This window comes from Coenobita brevimanus, chromosome 62 (genome assembly GCF_032717465.1).
Source record: "Coenobita brevimanus isolate Jiangsu-jjx chromosome 62, ASM3271746v2, whole genome shotgun sequence".
NCBI lineage: Eukaryota > Metazoa > Arthropoda > Malacostraca > Decapoda > Coenobitidae > Coenobita > Coenobita brevimanus.
In genome coordinates this window covers 4,237,912-4,256,996 of record NC_137015.1, presented here as the reverse complement: position 1 = coordinate 4,256,996, position 19,085 = coordinate 4,237,912, and the positions used below count along the sequence as shown (strand labels likewise).

The window sequence follows — 19,085 nt, the reverse complement described above, 5'->3', positions numbered from 1 at the left end:
AGGCTTCTCCTTGTACAATATCGTATTTTCTCCTAACAATTTCATTCACATCCACATCAGTTAACACCACAATACTTCTTCACTTCCTCATTTGTCTGTCTGTACAGTATTTCCATCCCATCCTTGGCCTCCCACCCCATGCCTGAAGTAAGCCTAAATTAAATGTATCCTTGCTCTGTATACCCTGTGTCACTTTTCACCTGATGGCCACTCTCTAGGATGCAGTCTATTACAGTATCCTTGTCATATCACTCAGTTCTGGGGGCTGTACACTAATAACTTTATGTCAGTGCCCCATGGCTGATGCTATACAGTTGTGGTCAACAGTAATGGCCCATGTTCCTTTGCCCTTGAGTCCTGTCATCACATCTCAGGCATGGAAACTCATATAGGAAACCATCAAGGTAACTGACATTTTACAGGTATGGGTTGATATGAGTATGCGTAAATATCAGAAAATGAAGCCCTATACAATGTCGGGCACAAGGGGGTGCGGGGGGGGGGGAGATGGGAATGACACTACCGTGTCACTTCGCCTTCTCCCCTTCTCATAACCACGGCATTATTGTATTACAAATAAAGCTCTGTGACAGTGAGGTACTACAGTACTACTGACACCTCTACATCGAAGCGTCATACCAGAACACGGCGTAAGCTTTGAGTGTCTACTTGGAACGATGGATTATCCATCGAAAACTCACAGGAAAGTCCAATTGCTGTTATTTTTCATTTCAGAGTCATCTGTATGGAAAATACAGTACAACAATAATATTGGCTATCTCGCATCAGTGCACCTACTCATAATCCAACTACATCAAATAAAATACGCAGCTGCTGACTGAAGTGTGAAGGAGCGAGACCCACCTGGGAGTCAGCAGTAGCAGAAGAGCGTCATCACACTGGTCACTTGGGGTCACTCCCAGGCTCCTCTCATTCCTCTATTTCTCGGCCTTTTCACTTCTTTTATCCATTCTTCCGAGTGGATATGTGTGTATCTGTACATGTATGCTATAAAGAAACTCTGTAACACTAATGACTTATACTTAAGTCCGTTTGAAGTCATTAAGTGACAACGAAATCATTACACCCCTCTGCTCGCAGTGGTCTTCTGCTGACTGAACTACTGAGTTGCAACAGTCGTACAGTATATTGCTGAATTACTGTAAAAATTGTTACTATCTTCTTGGGTGTCACTGTTATCTTCCAAGATACCTGTTTGTAACAGTGTAACTTTGCGAAGTTAGCAAATGTATCAGTGCAACTAGTCTCAGATTGTCTCCACTGATCTTTCAAAACCTCTGAGGAAGATCTAGCAGATGAACTACTGTCTTTCATAACACTTCTAAGTTAAGAAAGTGCATAATATACAACACAAATGCATGAAATTAATTCACAACGAAAAGAATATTAAACTGAATTATGTCATAAATTCGTTACTCGTGCGTCTGACAGGGAAGTTGTGCCGCGAGGCAGCCTCCAGGGGGAACTAGTTTTTATTTTTTTTCTCCTCACTCTCATTTTCATTATTTTTTATTACTGCCCAACTAGAAATATCATGCAGGTTTACTGTCGTCAATACATTCCATTTAATTCTCTTAATCGGTACCGAAAGGTCCCACTATGTTTTACTTATCTCCAGCAGACAAGTACTTTGGGTGACACGCCCTGGCACCCTGCATAAAGCATCTCGCTTCAGTCATGCTCATCTTAACCAGAGAGATTTAGGATGCAGCCATACCGCTTTAAGCAATAACTTCTGATTACTCTGAAGACGAATATTTTTGTTTTAAAAGCCACTGAGGACTCTGAATCGATAGTCTTAACATTTCGTATAAGCTATTTAAAAAGGAGATTAATTTTGTGGAACGAGGCAAATGGAACACCCTTCCCTAAAGCTAACTTCATGCTGCATATAGGTAAATAAATTATCTTAATAATGATATGATAACGTGAGTTTGTTAAGTTAGAGCGAATTTGTATGAATTTGTCAGTCTTTGGGTATTCAGTTACCCTTTCTATACGTCAGGCAACTTAAAGTTATACTTATATCAGAAATGTCACAAGCTAATAAAAAATAGATATAAACATTTTTCAACAAACACAGTAAACATTTAACCGTGGGACTGAAATTTGCTTTATTGTAATATAACTTTTCTAAATAAACCACTCGTCGCACGTGTACCTGGCACGTGCAATAATATTTAACTGGTCCTTTAATTTTTGGTCATATACTATTACATAACTTTGGATGGGAATGGGTAATTTAAAACTCCCGCGGCTCCCAAAGGCGAGTCCCGGATAGCGTTAACCAATAAGGGATGGTGTTATTTTCACCTCCATTAAAGGAGCCAATAAAAATCAGCCTTATAATCCAAACCCAGCCACGCCAGCCAATCAACTCCTTTGTTTTGACCTTGACGAGCCTAAAACAAAACAGACGAGTTGGAGAGGAAAGGGGAGCCACCGTGACGATGTGCCCGAGCCGATTTTAGCCATTATGGGGCTAATCATATCCAGATTTAGGGTAGGTTGAATCACGTGGTGGTAATTAGGAGATGTAATTACGAGCAGGAGAGTTGTGGAAAGTGTTGGGAAGTGGTCGAGTGCCGTGTTAATGGAAATAAAAATGTGCCTCCCTGGCCACATCACATCTGTTGAGTTAAAGTAAAATCCTAAGTGTATCATATTCTTTGGAAGTTGACAGGTAAGGTGGTATGTAGCAGACGTAATTTCATGTGTTGATGTATTTTTCTTCCCAAAGATGAACGGGTGAGAATTTACCTGTTGCTGTAACCTTGACTGTTTGACACATGATACACCTTGCTGTTAGACAAGAGGGTACTAATTAGCTGATTACATTTAGCCTAATGGTAACCATAATGAAGTATAACACATGGTACACCTTGCCAATATACAACAATGGGGCACTCATTAGTTGATTACAATTTGCCTAATAGTAGCAAGAATGAAGTATAGGCAGCCAGTTAGACTCAGTGATGTGTCGTAAAATATCACATCATTTTTTGTACAGCCTGTACTGTTATTATTGATTTGGAAAAATTGGCATATCAGCATCATAGGTAGCTGTGGAACTTCATTAAACACTTACATATTCTTTGTAAAAGTAATGTGATCTAATGAGAACTTCTTTGTAGAAGATTTCTATTATCAGAAGGCTAGCTGATGATTTGAGACCACTCATTGGTTGAGAAGAGTCTAAAGTTAACAGTAACTAAACTTCAACTCAAGTACCTTGTGCTGTATTTCAAAATTCTGCAGTTATTAGAGTTAAAGTTTATATGTTTAATATAGAGAATTTTACGTACAGTATATATTCTTTTAAGCTCTCATAATGTTTCAGTGTTCATCACTAGTGAAGTGCTGTATTTAGTAAATTTCAACTGCAGAACTAAATTTTATTACTAAGTTTAGTTAGACTTCCATATCTATTGAGTTTTGTTGCATGAAATTTCAAGCAAATGTTAATTTTTCATAAATCATGAAATGCATTGATTTTGTAGCAGCTGATAAAGTATAACATTGTTTGATGTTTATTTTGTGATGTTTTATTTTAAACCCTTCCTTCTGGCCTAGTGATGTTAACCATTAGGGTGGGAAAACAGTAGAAACACATTTTTATCCATATGGAATATATTGAAGCCTCAGTAGCAATTCTACATCCTTTGTAATATGGTGTGTACCCACATCCTCTCCATGGAATGAAGCTCTGAGAGCCTTAGGGTCATATGCTTGAACTTTAAATCAGAAAGTGGAATGCAAGTAGTCTCAATTAAAGTGTTTCCATTGAAAATTACTCCTCATTATTACAGATAATGTGAATAATTTTAGCTGTGTAAATTCAAGATACCATACTGTGTTTGATATATTGCAGTACAAGATTTTAGTGTAATGCATATATTCTGTACTTTGGTAGTTGAGGGGTTAAATATTTAAGATGAGGATCATTGCTGTTGGTTATTGGGATAATTACTAGTTAAAAGAACAATGTGCCAAACATTGTGGTGTGAAAATGCATGCTGCAGTACTTATTAACCTGCCAGATGCATACCGTATATTGCAAACCATTATGCAGTACCACATTCTACAATTAGTTTATTAACTCATGTCTGTTCACAGAAAAAACTGTCATCAAAGGAGCAACTGGAACAAATCCAAAAGGTAAGGAGAACTGCATGATGAAATTACTTTGTAATACGGTACTGTAGCTCTGTGCTTTTGCAAAACATGACTGACATGAGTTAATGAGTACCACATGCCTGCTACTGTATATGTAGAAATGTACAAGTGTATAGAATCGTTGGATTTTTTTTTACCAGATGCTTGCTACAGTATATATATTTAGAACTGTATTAATGTATAGAAGCATTGGATTTTGTTATGATAGAAAAACACTGACATAAAGCCAGGCTGTGTGGTAATGTACCGGTACACTATAGCCACTACTGGTAGCACTAGTAGACTTCTCAGAGTCTGCTGTGACTATTGAAAATGTAGTCTACTACCAAATGCACAGAGTACTCTGCACTTACTCATTTAATCAAGTGTTGTCATACAAAGCTCCTTTGTAGGAGGTAGCCCCATAATGCTGAGCTGTAAAAAAATGAAAATAATAATACTATAATGCAGTAGAGTAAATTCTCAATTATCTGCCATCATGATATCCAGAGCGCTGCTGGCTCAGGTCTATTAAAGCAATATCTGGCACCAAAACAGGACATAGCTGGCGGTTCTGTGCAATATCCGGCGTTGAGGCTTATCATCCAGGTCGTAAGCTGTAGCCAGCCAGAGCCTGGGAAAAAAAACAAAATGCACCAGCCAATGAAAATGCCCACTACACGGCAGTCAATTAGAATCCTTGTGGGAGCAGCTTGCCCGGCATGCCGAGAATACCACCACGCTCCCAGTCATACCCATCAATGTCGTGTAGTAAAGACGTGTCTGTGTGCTTCACTCTTCTGACCATGCAGTCACGAAACCCTAATGCCGTGATTAACTCTGTGGCATCCTGTGTTTGTTTTCGTTCCAAAGCTTATGGCCTGGAGTAATCTTTAGGGGAGCCATTCACCACTAGACCACATGAGATTGAGTGCCCTTTACAGTACTGTACTGCACAGTGTACAACTCTACCCTCCATCAATGCTAACACTTGGTGAGTACATACAGTAGTACACTATGTACTGTATCATTACTGTACTGTATTTTATGCTTAGTTTTCATCTTTTACTCATAAGAAAGTTTTTAGGATAGAGGGTTGAGATGGATAGTAACACAATATCCGACTTGATGCAGAATGTCGAGCCAATGGGGGGGCACTGCAATATCTGGTGTTTCACTTTATTCAGCGTTGCACTTGGCTGAATTACAGCAAATAACTGAGAGTGTATTGTATGGTGTTAGTCGCAAAGAAGTGCAGTGGAAAGCATTTATAACTGTAGTATAGCCATTTAACTATTGGAAACAAGCTGCAAAAGAATGAAAGCTTCCATCAGCCAGAGGTAGATAAACAAAAGAAAGATGTTTTTATTTGTGCAGGATGTGGCAGCAATCGAAGAATACGGGCTGCATACGCAGCAGCGGCAGAAGCGGTTGGTGGGTTCCCTGGTTCTTTATTCCATCGTCCTCTACCTGGTGGCCGCCATTGTATGCTACTTCTACTACTTCCCTGCCGACCTCAACCACCAACTTCTCTATGCCACACCTTTCATCATCTTCCCTGTATTGTAAGTTTCCCAGTTAGGAGTAGGGTAGGATGGCATTGAGGTGTTTGTGTCACCTGTAGGTAGGAGGAACAAAATAAAAAAGTAGGTCATCAGATTGAAGGAATTGTTGGCTCAAGGAGAGAGGGTACCTTTCACTCCCATTCCTCCCACCTCCCACCTCCTCTTCAACCCTTGAGTTTAATTTGTATTGCTAAGTTAAATCTGATCAGTAATGTACAGCACTTCACTATTATTCTCTAGATTAATTATATGATAGAAATAACCTCATTAGTTTTGTTAGTGGTTCCACTAATTGGCCAGTGCACTGAGAGGTACTGCCATCTGCTGGCAGTTTGTGAACTTCTCCCAGATACTTGTTTTGCGAGTTTCAAAGATAAATTTTTCTATTCGCTTTCATGTTCTCTCCTCAGTTTGCAAAATTTTTCAAATGCCTTTGACAATTTTGCTGTTGGTGTGGTAGTGATGTTAGGAAAAAATAAATACCTGTAAAACAGGAGTTATTTTCTCCATGGAATTAACTTCATACAATTTACTATTCAGTAAACATCACATATAATTGGTGTAAGATGATAACATGGTAAATATTTGGAGAAATGGTTTCGTGCACAACTGTTACCACATTTTTAAACTCTCTGCGAGAGCAGTGTACACCAAGTTTTCCTGAATTTAAACAAACACATCTACCCTACTGACTTAGTGAAGAAGACACAGCTGATTATTGAAGCCCAACTCCAACATCAAGACCATGGGAGCAACAGAACTTTGGCTTTGAATAATGACTTCCCAAGCATGAAGTGTCTTGAACAGATAGCATGATTCCTGGTTGCTCTCCACTCAACATCTCTTCTGCATAGTGTCCCATACAACCTATGACGTTTGAGGTCTTTCTTTGATGGAAACCTGGCCCATCCTTTCACTTGTTTCATGAATGGGTGTTGGTTTGCAGTGAAAGTTGAATTTAACTTGCAGTCACCACAGCACAAACAAAGTTTGTTATTTTGCTGACTGTTGTTACTGTCAGTTTCACACGACCAGTCATCCCATCAATGGCACACCTCGCCAGTCTCATGATTGTTTACAATGATATGTGTGTGGCAGAGCCGAGTACTGAACAGAAATGTCGACTGGCGAAAATAACCATATCTTCCATCATTGTTTTTAAGAAATGGAAATCCTATTACCCTTATTTGAATGATTTGCCATCTTCATCTATCTATCTATCTATTGCCAGACACCTCAATCCCGTTTGGGGTGGCCACAAACAAATTGCCTCCAAGTCGCCCTGTCCCCCGCCATTTCACTCCCCTGCTCCCAACTCACACCCCCCTCTCTCATATACCTCTCCACCCCATCTCTCCATCTCATCCTCGGCCTCCCCCTCCCTCTTTCCCCCTCCACCTCACTCACATACACTCTCTTCATCAGTCTTTCACCCTCCATCCTCTCCACATGGCCAAACCACCTCAGTGTGTTCCTCATAACGCTTCCTATCACATCCACATCAACACCACAACGCTCCTTTATATCCTCATTCGTCAGCCTGTCTCTCCATGTGACTCCACAGGCTCCTCTTAAATAACTCATTTCCACGGCTCTCACTCTTGACTTGTGCATGGCAATATTTCCACTTGAACCCTCTTTAATACTTCCCAAGAAATCACCTGATAGAAAGGAGTAGATCATACATTTGAATACCGGTACTATTTTTTTTGCAAATCATCTTCATTACAAGGCCATGAATATTGTAGAACCTTTAGTTTTGTTAGTGAATACCTGATGTTCAGCTTGACAACACAGCTTGAGCTGGTTTTGGATAGAGTAACATCAGTTATAGGTAGCTATAATCTTCACACCCGCAGGTCTTGTATCTGTCAGAAGTTCGTGGGCTGCCCCCAGATGGCAGGATCTTTCAGTGCTTTGGCGAATTACTATTATTGCTTGTCTATCAGTCAATTAATAAAATGATGCAATGCTTCATCTTAAGGAATCCTATATTGAGAGTGGTCATGGCACAGCTGTTGTTATGTGTGGACTTGAAGCTAAACCAACATGCCAAAACCAGCTACCTTAGTTACTTTCCAACAATTACTGGAAAGTGTTGGGAAAGGAAGAAGTGTCTCATGTTGTGGAAATAGCATGTTTGTGAAGCCCAGACTATTTCCTCCAGAGTGTACACTGTCAAACGGCTGCTGACGTGGTACTACCGCCGCAAGATCTCCAGAAATGAGGAGAAGCTGAAGGAGCTAAGAAAACGAAAAGAGAAGATTCTGGAACAGGTGATGGAGACAGAAACATACAAAGTGGCTAAGGAATTACTGGAGTTGTATGGCACAGATCCTTACAATCACAGCCAGGTTAGTGATGTGGTGCAGGATATTGCAGTACTATAGTTCTTTCACCTTAACTTGGCCCAGCTTTTCGTACTCTTGCAGCTTAGTCCTTACCAGTAATCGCAGTGGCAGAGAAGAGAATGGTGTGGCTCTCTGTTCTTTTCATGTCACTCATGACCAGCACCTTATTCTAGTGTTAATGCATTATTACAGCTGAGCATTCAGTCTGGAGAGATGGCAGTTTTAGGCCAAGTTAAAGTAAAAGCAATATATGATGATGTGCAGTCAGGGACAAAAAGTTCACAGAGAGTTTCATCTCTCGAACTTCCCACTTTTCTCTAATGGCTAAAATTCCAAAACTGGTAGAGGCTAGGTATATTTCTGTACCCATGGATGCAGCTGTTTGATATGGTGCATCAAGGAGGAAAGTGGTAGACATGCCTTGACTGTAATGTAGCTGCGGTGGAATGGTAGGTGAAAGTTTGTCCATTACTGTACATAATCACAACTCTGACTGAACCATGTTGCAGATAGCAAGTTAAGACTTTATGAAATGGAATTGTTGATCATACCTGAAGCCTAGGTCTGTGTATGTAGCTAATGATGTGGTTAATTGGATATGCTCTAATTTTTTTTTTTTTACATTTCATGCAAGATTACTCAAATGTTTCATCATCTTTATATTAGCACCGTTATCTCTAAAGTTATCTGAGCCTTCAGTGATAATTTCTCTTTAGTACTTGTATGTAATGCATCTGAGAATATATTTTATAGTATATAGATACATACATACTATAGATATATATTTTTTAACATTGAAAAAGTGGTGTGTAAAAGATCTGTGTTGTATTTAAATTTGCAGCTTCAGATGCACAAAGGTACTATGGGTGTGGTGAGTCAGCGGCTGCCAACCCCTGCTGCCACCCCAGCCCAGCACCCAGGTCAGTAATCACCATAACAGATATACAGTAGTAGTTGCAACCCCGGGCTTATCTGAATGTGAACTCAGTGGACTGCAGATTGAGTTTTCCCAATTCATGATAAAAGTCCCTAACCTCTTTCTGCTCAGTTAATGGCCATGTTTAGTCAGGAAGGAAAGGTGATGATTCATAATCAAGGAGGCTCATCCTGTTTCATAATTAAGTGTGATAGGTAGGGAGGGAAGATACGTAATAGAGTTAAGAGAAGTATATAAAATTAATATACTCTGAAGCCATCTTCTAAGCTGGCATTTTTGTCATTGTCAGGAGCAGGGCAATGATTTCTGGGATGATTTAGGCTAATTGAGTGCTTTAGTCAGTTAGTATTGTTTGTAAATATGACATCCATTTTATATCCGTCTGTCATGCATTCTGGTATTTTCCCAGTTTTAAGAGCATAGGGAACTGGGATTAGGCTGTTAAGTTCTGGTATGCAAGGCAAGATGGACAAAATGCTCACTTCAATTTATATTCACTATAAGGTACAAAGGAGTACAAAAGAAAGCAAACAGCAACAGACCTTATGGTCCTTTCGAGGCTGTTTGTTACAGAGTTGACTGTGACTGTGAGATCTAATTCTACATGCTGAAGGATAAGGAGTGTAAAGCAAGAAGGCTACCCCCACCTCCAAACCCTCCAGTTAAAACTGGCAGGAAAAATTTAGAGAAACCACCATGGAGCATGGAAAAACTGACATGGAAATTTCTTTGGAAAAGACTGAAAAGGAAAAGTTACTTTCTGTAATACTTTATCCATAAGGTACCAGTTTGAATAACCAGAAAGGGAAATGAGTAAAGTAAAATGAATAATCAAATAAATGAAAAACTAACACATGACATTATGTACGGGTATGTTAAGTTAACGGGGTGTCTGTAGATGCAGCTTGGAAATTGCACAGTGCACAGTGTGGATATTCAGGGGTGGTGCGGCAGCCTTGCCTGGCTCACCATTCACTCCACTGAGACAAGGAACTTTCCTATGCGGGACAAGTACACAAGTTACCTCCTGAAGCAGTGACCCCTGGTACATTAAAAAAAATCCCAATTGTGGTCGCTTAACAGGGACCCTCAATGATCCACAGCCCATCACAGGTCAAAAGTAAGAGTAGTGACTATTAACTCAGGGGTATCTGTGCAAATCATAGTCTGTGCTTATACTATATTTGTGTTTCATAAATTGATCCAGTATCTGAAAAAGAAAAATGTATACCGTACATATACACAAGTGTTTTATTTAGGGGTAAACATATAAAGCTTGGGGTAATATAATTCCTCAGAATATAATGCCAGACAAAAAGCATGTACAGTAACTCCTCTCTTAACACCCTGTCACTTCACATGTTTTTCACTGATTTTCAGTGTAAAGCTGTTATTCAGCATAGGAACACTTCAGCCAACACTGTGGTTGCCAGTTAAGCAGTCAGGATGTGCAGTGAAGGTTCAGGGTTGATGCAACTCACACTGGCAAAAGTTTCAACATCTCGTTTCCTTGTTTATGGCCATGAATATGACTTTTTATTATATAAGATCATCTCCCTTGTTAGAACACAGCCTGACAACACAATTTTCACTTAATATTGAAGTTTTTAAGAACAGGTTGGCTGTCAGGTGAGGAATTACTGTATTTATATTTTGTATTATGACTTCATAGTGGCTGTGGCTTTGCAGATGTTAGGAGACGTATCATAGGAACCCCTCAGACTGGAACTGGTGGTGGTCCAGGCATTAGGGTTGGAGGTCCCTCTGGTCTGCCCCACCAGACACCAGCCTTTACACCCAGACCTCCCATTACCGCACAGTCAACACCTGCAACTGCTAGACCACGTAAGTTAAGCAGACACTAACATTAAAAGGGAGAGGAGAATATTGTGTGGCTAAAATGTTTATCCTTTCCCATGTTCATATGGAGTGGCCAGATGTAGAAAAAAGATTTTAATTTGGGGGCATGACTCAGGAGAGTTCCACCCATGGCACATATCTTAAATCAAGTAACTTAAAGTTTACCACAAAATTTTATTGGAGAGGAGAGTTTTAATGATGACAAAAGCAATACTGGACAAGTATTTCTAACTTAATGTGACAAGTGATTATTATAGTTAATTGATGTGTCAGAAGCTGAGATGATGTGTATTCTAGCTCAACTATACATCTTTGTAAAAGTTTGAAGATTGATTGTGTTATATGCCAACCTTTGCAGCTCTAGGTGGCAACATGAGGTCGGCAGGACCCACTCCAGGGCCACTGGTCTCTGCAGCATCCCAGGTTCCCGCTGCCACCACTGCTGCCACCCCCATGCCACCTCTCCACACCCCACTTCCTCGTCAGTTGATCCTAAGCACAAGTTAAACTGGAAAATCATAGTAGTATTATATCCACTCAGTGATCTGAGTTTTGTTAAAACAGACTTTACTGATTTTCCACAAGACCCACTGAGATATTTTAAAACATTCCCACAAATACCCTTACACCATTTGTGAATGAAACAGCACTATCTATTTATAGCCCGACGCCCTAATCCCGCAAAGGGTGGCCGCAGACAAAACGCCTCCAAGTCACTCTGTCACCCACCATTTGACTCCCCTCCCTCCAACTCACCCCCCCCTCCCTCATATACCTCTCAACTCCATCCCTCCACCTCATCCTCGGTCTACCCCTCACTCTCCCTCCCTCCACCTCACCTACATACGCCCTCTTAGTCAGTCTTTCATTCTCCATTCTCTCCACATGTCCAAACCACCTCAGTGTATTTCTCCTAATCTTTTCAACCACATCCACATCTACCCCACAAGGTTATGGAATGTGGGTATTGTGCCAAAGACGTGACATATGAAGGTGTACAACAGGAGAACCACTAGGCCTCATGGAACAAACTGTAAAGTCTGTGCCAGAGTTAGACACAAAAGATAAATAAGTCAGAGGTGATAGAGTGAATCAAATAATGATAGTGATACATATGTGTGTGTGTGTGTGTTTTTTTTAAAATCACCCTCGGAAATTCATTAATACTACAGTTGTGTAAACCAATGTACCATGCAGAAAGGATATGTGATTTTGTTAGATGAAGTAATGTATTGATTTAATTCATTAGTAGCTCTGTAGTGCAAGTATAATTGTGTACACCATGTAGGAAAGATGCATGAATTTATTAATGAGAGGGTAGAGTTGAGGTGAAGTAATATGTGTTGGCTTGACAGGTGCAGGAGGCCCGCCAGGGCCCCCTATGCCGCGTCCAGTGCTGCCTAGGGAGCGAGGCATCTTGGACCGCTTTGTAGAGTACCTGGTGGGTGATGGTCCAGCCAACCGCTTCGCTCTGGTGTGTCGCCAGTGTGAATCTCACAATGGCATGGCCCTCAAGGATGAATTCCAGTATTTAGGTAAGTTTGTTATTGTTGATGTTTTGGCCTCAGGCTCATTTGAACTTAAACCCAGTGGACTGAAGGCTAAAACATCCCTTTTCCTGCAGTTCACCATCTTCCTCTCAGGGGCTAGGGATGGAGTTAGGTAATGTTTTTATAACTATCAGAGCCGCTTAGTTATATAAGTACCATCTCATGAAGGCATCTCTCTCCACTGCCAGTTTAGTCTGTTATATGTTGCAAGCAGTCAAGTTAGAGATCAGTATGACAGTTAAAATCAGATGGAACAAATCAGTGTTTACTGGAGCTAAGGGTCCTGATTGCATATTAAAGTTTTGGCAAAGGCCTAACTAATGACACTTAGTGTTATTCAGAGTGGCTAATATTCTTGGGGTTAAAATTTGAAGTTGCTGTGTGTGTATTGCATAAAGTGGGCTAGGGTCACTTCCTTAACCACAATTGGTGTCTTCTGGCCTCATAAATCAGTTGCTTTTTCAGATTAGCAGTACACTGTATGAAGGATCTGTAGGTTGGCAACTCCTCAGGTTCCATACTGTAGTGGTTGCTTTGTAGGAATCCCTTTAAAGGTATGCTCCTCAAAACTATATATTTGTTCACTTTCACTTGGCAAAAAATTACCATCCCTTCATTTTGACCTCTGATTTCTAACAATAGATAAACACTAGAATATGATGCTGGTCACAAAAAAGTAATGCAAGTTGCAAAGTAGTAGTATGAAAAGATGTACAATAGAGCCATAGTGTTGTCTTATTCTGCTATTGAGCAATGGAAAATGAGCTGTTATATCTTGATAGTGGCTCTTATATTTCCAGACATAATGTATACAGGTTGTAAATATACTGTAATATAAACAGACTGAAATTATGTTGCATTGGATTATTAATTTTGTCCAGTTAAAGATAAAATATCAGAAACTTACAAACACAAAGTTAGGGTGAAAACCATCATAATGACCTGTGATGTTTTAATAGTGATATCTCAGTTTGTTTATGAAGTTATTGTATTGATAACCACTGATTTCTTTATTAACAACCCAGACTTTGCCTTCTATCCCTTACTTGTGTGTAACTTAGTGTTTCTACTAATTAAGGACTTTAATGTGAAGTCCATCATAATGAACTGATGTTTTAGTAATCATGCTTGTAATTTAGTTCATGAGTTTGCTGGAATGGTGTCCGGTGGTATCCAGTTACTTTGCTGTAATGGTGTCAGGTGTTATCCAGTTACTTTGCTGGTGTCAGGTGGTATCCAATTACTTTGCTGTAATGGTGTCAGGTGTTATCCAGTTACTTTGCTGGTGTCAGGTGGTATCCAGTTACTTTGCTGTAATGGTGTCAGGTGGTATCCAGTTACTTTGCTGTAATGGTGTCAGGTGGTATCCAGTTACTTCCCTATTATTGTAACTATTATTGTAAGCAAGACTTTACATTGCAGCCTTCAGATGTGCTTACTGTTTCTACTGGAACCCTGCCCGCAAGCAGCGTCCAGCAGCTCCTCGCTTGGAAACCCTAGCTCCACCCTTACCACCCACACAGGACCAAGAGGAGGAGGAGGAGGAGCAAGAGTCATCATCTGGAGAAGAGGAGGAGGAAGAGGGTGGTGATGAAGGTAACTAGAATAATGGTAGTGCTACATAGCTAAAGCTTAAACAGATGAGGAGTGGTGGGGATGACGTTGGTAGAATTGGTGCAGTGTGGTGGGGCAGTAAGGTAGCAATTGTGTTCACAGAGTCTGAGACCAACAACAGTTCTGGGGAGGAGGAGGAGGAGGTGGAAGAGGAGGAGGATGAGGATGAGGAGGGAGTGGTATCCTCAGAAATTTCCAGCGGCCAAACCACTTCCAGTCAGGAAGGTATGTGTTCTCGGCATGATGTACTGGCCTCGTGTCAGCCCTGCCTTCCACCTGGGCTTATGCCTTCCTGAGGTACAGAGTAGCTCGACCTGATGGTAGCATCTGCTGAGGGAACTGTCGTCACCTTTGCTTCCTACCGAGTGTTCTTTATCTTGGTCTGGGCTGCTTCTACACAATCTCAAAATATGTTACAGTGTATATTATTTATTTATTTATTTTCCTATCACAGTACAGTATGCACATGCTCTAAGTCGGTACCAGCATGATGGCTCGGGCTTTGTGTAAGTTGAATGCTCATGAGACATTATGTTTTGAAGAATAGTAAAGTACTGTATCTAAATTGGTCTTGGGTTAATGTACAACAGGGTTGCATTTCTTTTTATAAAGTATGCTAAAGAAAAATCTTTCAGAACATAATGGATGAAGTGATGGCTGTGATTGTGTTTTATAAATTCAGCACCATTCCAGGAGAGTACAGTTGACCTTTGTAAAAGTAGAAAAAGCAGTGGACTTACCTTTGTATTTTGAGTTAAAAATTCTACAGTAAATTTAAGTTGCTTAATTATTAATCAGCTGTAGCTGCTTTGCTATTAAAATTTTTAAATGTTAAAAATGTAAGCCAGATATTTAATAACTTCTTAACACCTACTAGTTCTCAACACTAATGGCCACAGGTATTCTAGGACTGAGAAGGGGAAATCAAGCCCCTTGCTCTACAATTTTTGATGGTCATTTATTAAACACCTGGTGAGATATGTGTGTGTCTGGCTTCGTGATGTAGCTGTTGAATATGCTATTCAAAGTGGCATGTGGGCTCACATGTAATGCTCACAGTTGCCCTATAAATGACCTCAAAACTTACACCATCATGCTTAGTTTTACTAAATACGGCCATAATTCTTCACTATTGTACCCTTTAAAGATTATACAGCACATCTTTATACCATACAGTTTTGTAATAAAAAATAAAAAACTGCATAACCACATGCAGAAAACTAATTTTTTCCTTAGGTTGTCACTTATGCACACACACCGCATATCCAGTCACAGTTTTGTCTGCATGTAGCCACCTATGTAAATGTGACATTTTATCTTACTTTTCTTAATCCTGTACACTTTCCATATATTTTACCACACACTTCATTTAAAGAGCTTTTTTCTGCTGCTGCTTGGAACCCTAATGCCAGCTGTGTATTAGCTAATTGTGTATGTTCATGTGGCTTGTACTCAGACTTATTTTACTGCACCCATTATCAGTCTTCACACTTTTTACTCCACATTAACTATTTCACCAGTGACATGTGATATTATGAGGTGTTTTCCTGATTCCACCAGACTGTTTTATTCATCCAGGGAGAGGCTTTTCCAATGGGAGGGTGGGTTAGATATACTCATCATAATCACATTCCATATGACAGGCTTTTAGTCAAATATAATCATAGGAGGCAGCAAGAATATACTGAAAAGACCACTGGATTCAAGGAGTTAATTTCAACTTACCTACATATTGTTCAGATCAGCTAGTAAGATAAGATCCATTAACTTCTAGGCCTGACATTCAGCACACAAATATACAGAAACTCACAAAGACAGCATATGTGGGCATCATCCAGCCCTCTTGAGGTATCAGATGAGGTTGGATGACTCCGTCACTGATGCCAGTCCATGATGCAACCACATTATGGAAGACTGCATTGCACACAATTGCCTGTGCCAGCAACACAACATACAGTCCCTAAGAATTCTGTGGGAAAGCTTGTTTCAGCTGTGGTCTTCCTTAGGGACTTGGGTCTGTTCACCCAGACTGCCTAGGAAACAACTACTACTACTACCTTGCACAAATATGATGCTTTCTTAACCTTTTGAGATTCCGATGACATGTTTTTGCGTCATTTTAAATCCAACTTCAGAGTTTCCAATGACATGTTTATGTGTCATTTTAAGATACTTTTGTAAAATACTGTACCATATTAAATCGTGTTGATGTGTCATAACAGAGACTCGGGCATGATGTTGCAGAATGCTTGCTTTGTGCGTGACGGGCAGTAGTTTTGTACTTTTGTGTGGTGTAAACCAGATTTATATCATCATCATCATCCGGACCTCCATTCCCACCCTAGGGCAGGGTGTGGAGTAGCAATGTCCAGACAGCCCAAATTTGCCCAGTCCAGTGGGCCATGCTTCCATTCACACGTCATTCAAGTCCCCGGAATCCTGGCTGTATTGGATACGCCAAAAACATTCACCACGTTTTGTAGCTTCACACAAACATATCCAGTTGAGTCAGTCCGGACGCAGCCACGTTAAAAAGGGGTGCCAAATCCCTGATCATGCACTTCTCCTCACAACATTCAACCAGCCAGCTCGATCTCTTGCCAGTTCCCTAGCCTCACAGACTTTCAAACCTCTCTTTCTCACACACTCATTCACCGTATCTCTCCACCTTCTCCTTGGCCTACCTTGCCTCCCCTCCTCCTTCAAATTCACTCAGATATACCTTTTTCACCACTGTATTGTTATCCATTCTCTCCACATGACCATAGCATCTCAGTACACTCTGTTCGATTCTGGTGTCCACTGACTTTCTCATTCCACATCTTTCACGAATCACATTATTTCGTATCCTGTCCCCCCCCCCCCCAGATTTATATAACTATTATTATTGATTTTTGTTTGTTTGTTTTCCTTCCCTCAAAGATTTTTGTACAGCAGGGTATACATTTTTGGTTTTCCCTAACTTGTCATTTTGACTTTTTTTTTCTTTGTTTTCCCTTTTTGAACACTGCGAGAAAGTACTACTGTTCAGCTTCAAAATAACACCACAACCAGCATCCTATCATAAAAAGTGTATTTACACTGAGTGATCAAATAAAAAGATCGCTAACCGAATATGCGGCCGAGAATCATAAAAAATTGTGCATCTTTTTCCTTTCGCTTTACCGTGCAGTAAAATGCAGAAATAACCAAACCCTATACAGTATCTCATTGTCAAGGTAATTTATTGTATTTTTGCATGGTTTAAACCAGATTTATATTTCTTTATTAGTTTATATATATATATCCATTGGAGCCCAGTGTCCGGAATATTGGACAGAACTGTGATTTTTCAAGTCTTTATAAAGTAGGGAACCCCCGGGTAGGGACCTATGAGCTTCGCGACTATGAGCCGATAGGCGAGGGCGGTACACTTAGTACCCACTGAGTGCCATGCCTCGCCCAGCACCCCTGGGATCCAATGGGATATATACTGTATATATATATATACTGTACATATATATACTGTACTGTATATATATATATATATATATATATATATATATATATATATGTGTATGTATGTTTCTTTGTTTTCCTTTTTTGAACATACTACGATAAATTACAACTATTCAGTTTTAAAATGACACCAAAACCTACACTCTGTCATGAAAAGAGTATTTACACAGTGATCACAGAAAAATATTGCAGCGTGAAGATGTGGATCAGAACAAGAGAAGCCGACTCTAGCACAGACAGTTTACCTGGCCCAGAAACCTGATAGGGTTCATACTTACAACACCTTTAACAGATAGTTACAAAATACCTGTATTGTACTTGTCTGTCTATCTATTTATTGCCAGACGCCATAATCCCATAAGGGGTGGCCATTTGACTTTGAGTTACTTGTTTTATGGGGAGGGGCACTAATCCTCCACCAACCCACTTATTGACAAGTAGGGAGCACGTATGGTTTGGTTATATGGTTACCTCCCAGCGTTGTAAATGGTTTATTGGCTTACAGGAAACCATTACTCTTGTCACTCAATGTAAAGCCACTTGCAAAGGAAAGAAAAGCAATAAGAAGTGACATGAATGATGGGAGAAATAGGAAGAGAGGAGGGCAGGCACAGAAAAAGAAAGATAAAGGCTAAGGAAGGAGTAGGCAGCACTACATCAAGTGAGTGGATGATGGTCGCCTCCACCTACCACAGTAGTACTTGTATTGATGTTTAATATATAAGTTGCTTTCAGTGATTTTACCAGTTCAAACTACAGTTTAGTAAATTTTGTGATTAGTCACTAAACTTTTTATGAAGAACAATACAAAAAAAAAAAAAATCTAACATACTTCTTCCTTCTGAGTCCAAGAATATAAATACGTTACAATACTTAGTACTTTAGCAGTACAGTATATTTTAAAGTGCTGCTGAACCGACCTTGCCCATCACTGTTTACTGTCCCTTAATAAACTTACCTCATAAACTTTTCACATGTGCAGTTCTGCATTATAACACCTAGAAGAAATCTCTGGCAGTGCGTGGCTTGAAAGGCTATCCAAGTCGTGACCCAAGGCCGTCAGTAAAACTACCATATGATGACTGTTGATTCCTCGTATTGCAGAGTTGGTTCTGCTCATTTTAAATGTCAACAAGTCACCACCCATAATGTTATCTTGGGTGCTTTCTTTTGCTTATATTTGAATGGCTTATCAAGCACTGCCATCATACTTGTGGTATATAATAATATAAATACATACCTGCCAAGCTGCCAAATGATTTAACTTTTCATCATCATCATCATCTGGACCTCCTTTCCCATGCTAGGGCAGGGTGAGGAGTAGCAACATCCAGACAGCCCAAATTTGCCCAGTCCAAAGGGCCATGCTTCCATTCACTCACCATTCAAGCCCCTGGAATCCTGGCTCTATCTGATACGCCAAAAAACATTTCCACATTCTGTAGCTTCACACAAACAAATCCGATAGAGTCAATCCAGACGCTGTCATGTTAAAAAGGGATGCCAAATCCTTGATCATGTGCTTCTCCTCACA

At 40.1% G+C, this 19,085-nt stretch overlaps 1 protein-coding gene across 4 annotated transcripts in view; it reads left to right on the top strand.

Moving 5' to 3' along the window:
- Positions 1-2,440: 2,440 nt before the first annotated feature.
- The window catches only part of LOC145404090 (endoplasmic reticulum junction formation protein lunapark-A-like), a 24,910-nt gene continuing 8,265 nt past the window's right edge, over positions 2,441-19,085 (top strand). The window contains exons 1-10 of one of the 4 annotated variants that reach the window (XM_080275697.1): positions 2,441-2,524; positions 4,138-4,179; positions 5,554-5,741; positions 7,909-8,095; positions 8,934-9,012; positions 10,719-10,874; positions 11,248-11,370; positions 12,245-12,424; positions 13,862-14,035; positions 14,156-14,278. In XM_080275697.1, coding sequence (XP_080131823.1) covers positions 2,498-2,524; positions 4,138-4,179; positions 5,554-5,741; positions 7,909-8,095; positions 8,934-9,012; positions 10,719-10,874; positions 11,248-11,370; positions 12,245-12,424; positions 13,862-14,035; positions 14,156-14,278 — 1,279 coding nt within the window. In that variant the 5' untranslated portion in view covers positions 2,441-2,497. The remainder of the gene's footprint in view (positions 2,525-4,137; positions 4,180-5,553; positions 5,742-7,908; positions 8,096-8,933; positions 9,013-10,718; positions 10,875-11,247; positions 11,371-12,244; positions 12,425-13,861; positions 14,036-14,155; positions 14,279-19,085) is intronic. The other 3 variants (XM_080275698.1, XM_080275700.1, XM_080275699.1) reach the window with 3 other exon arrangements.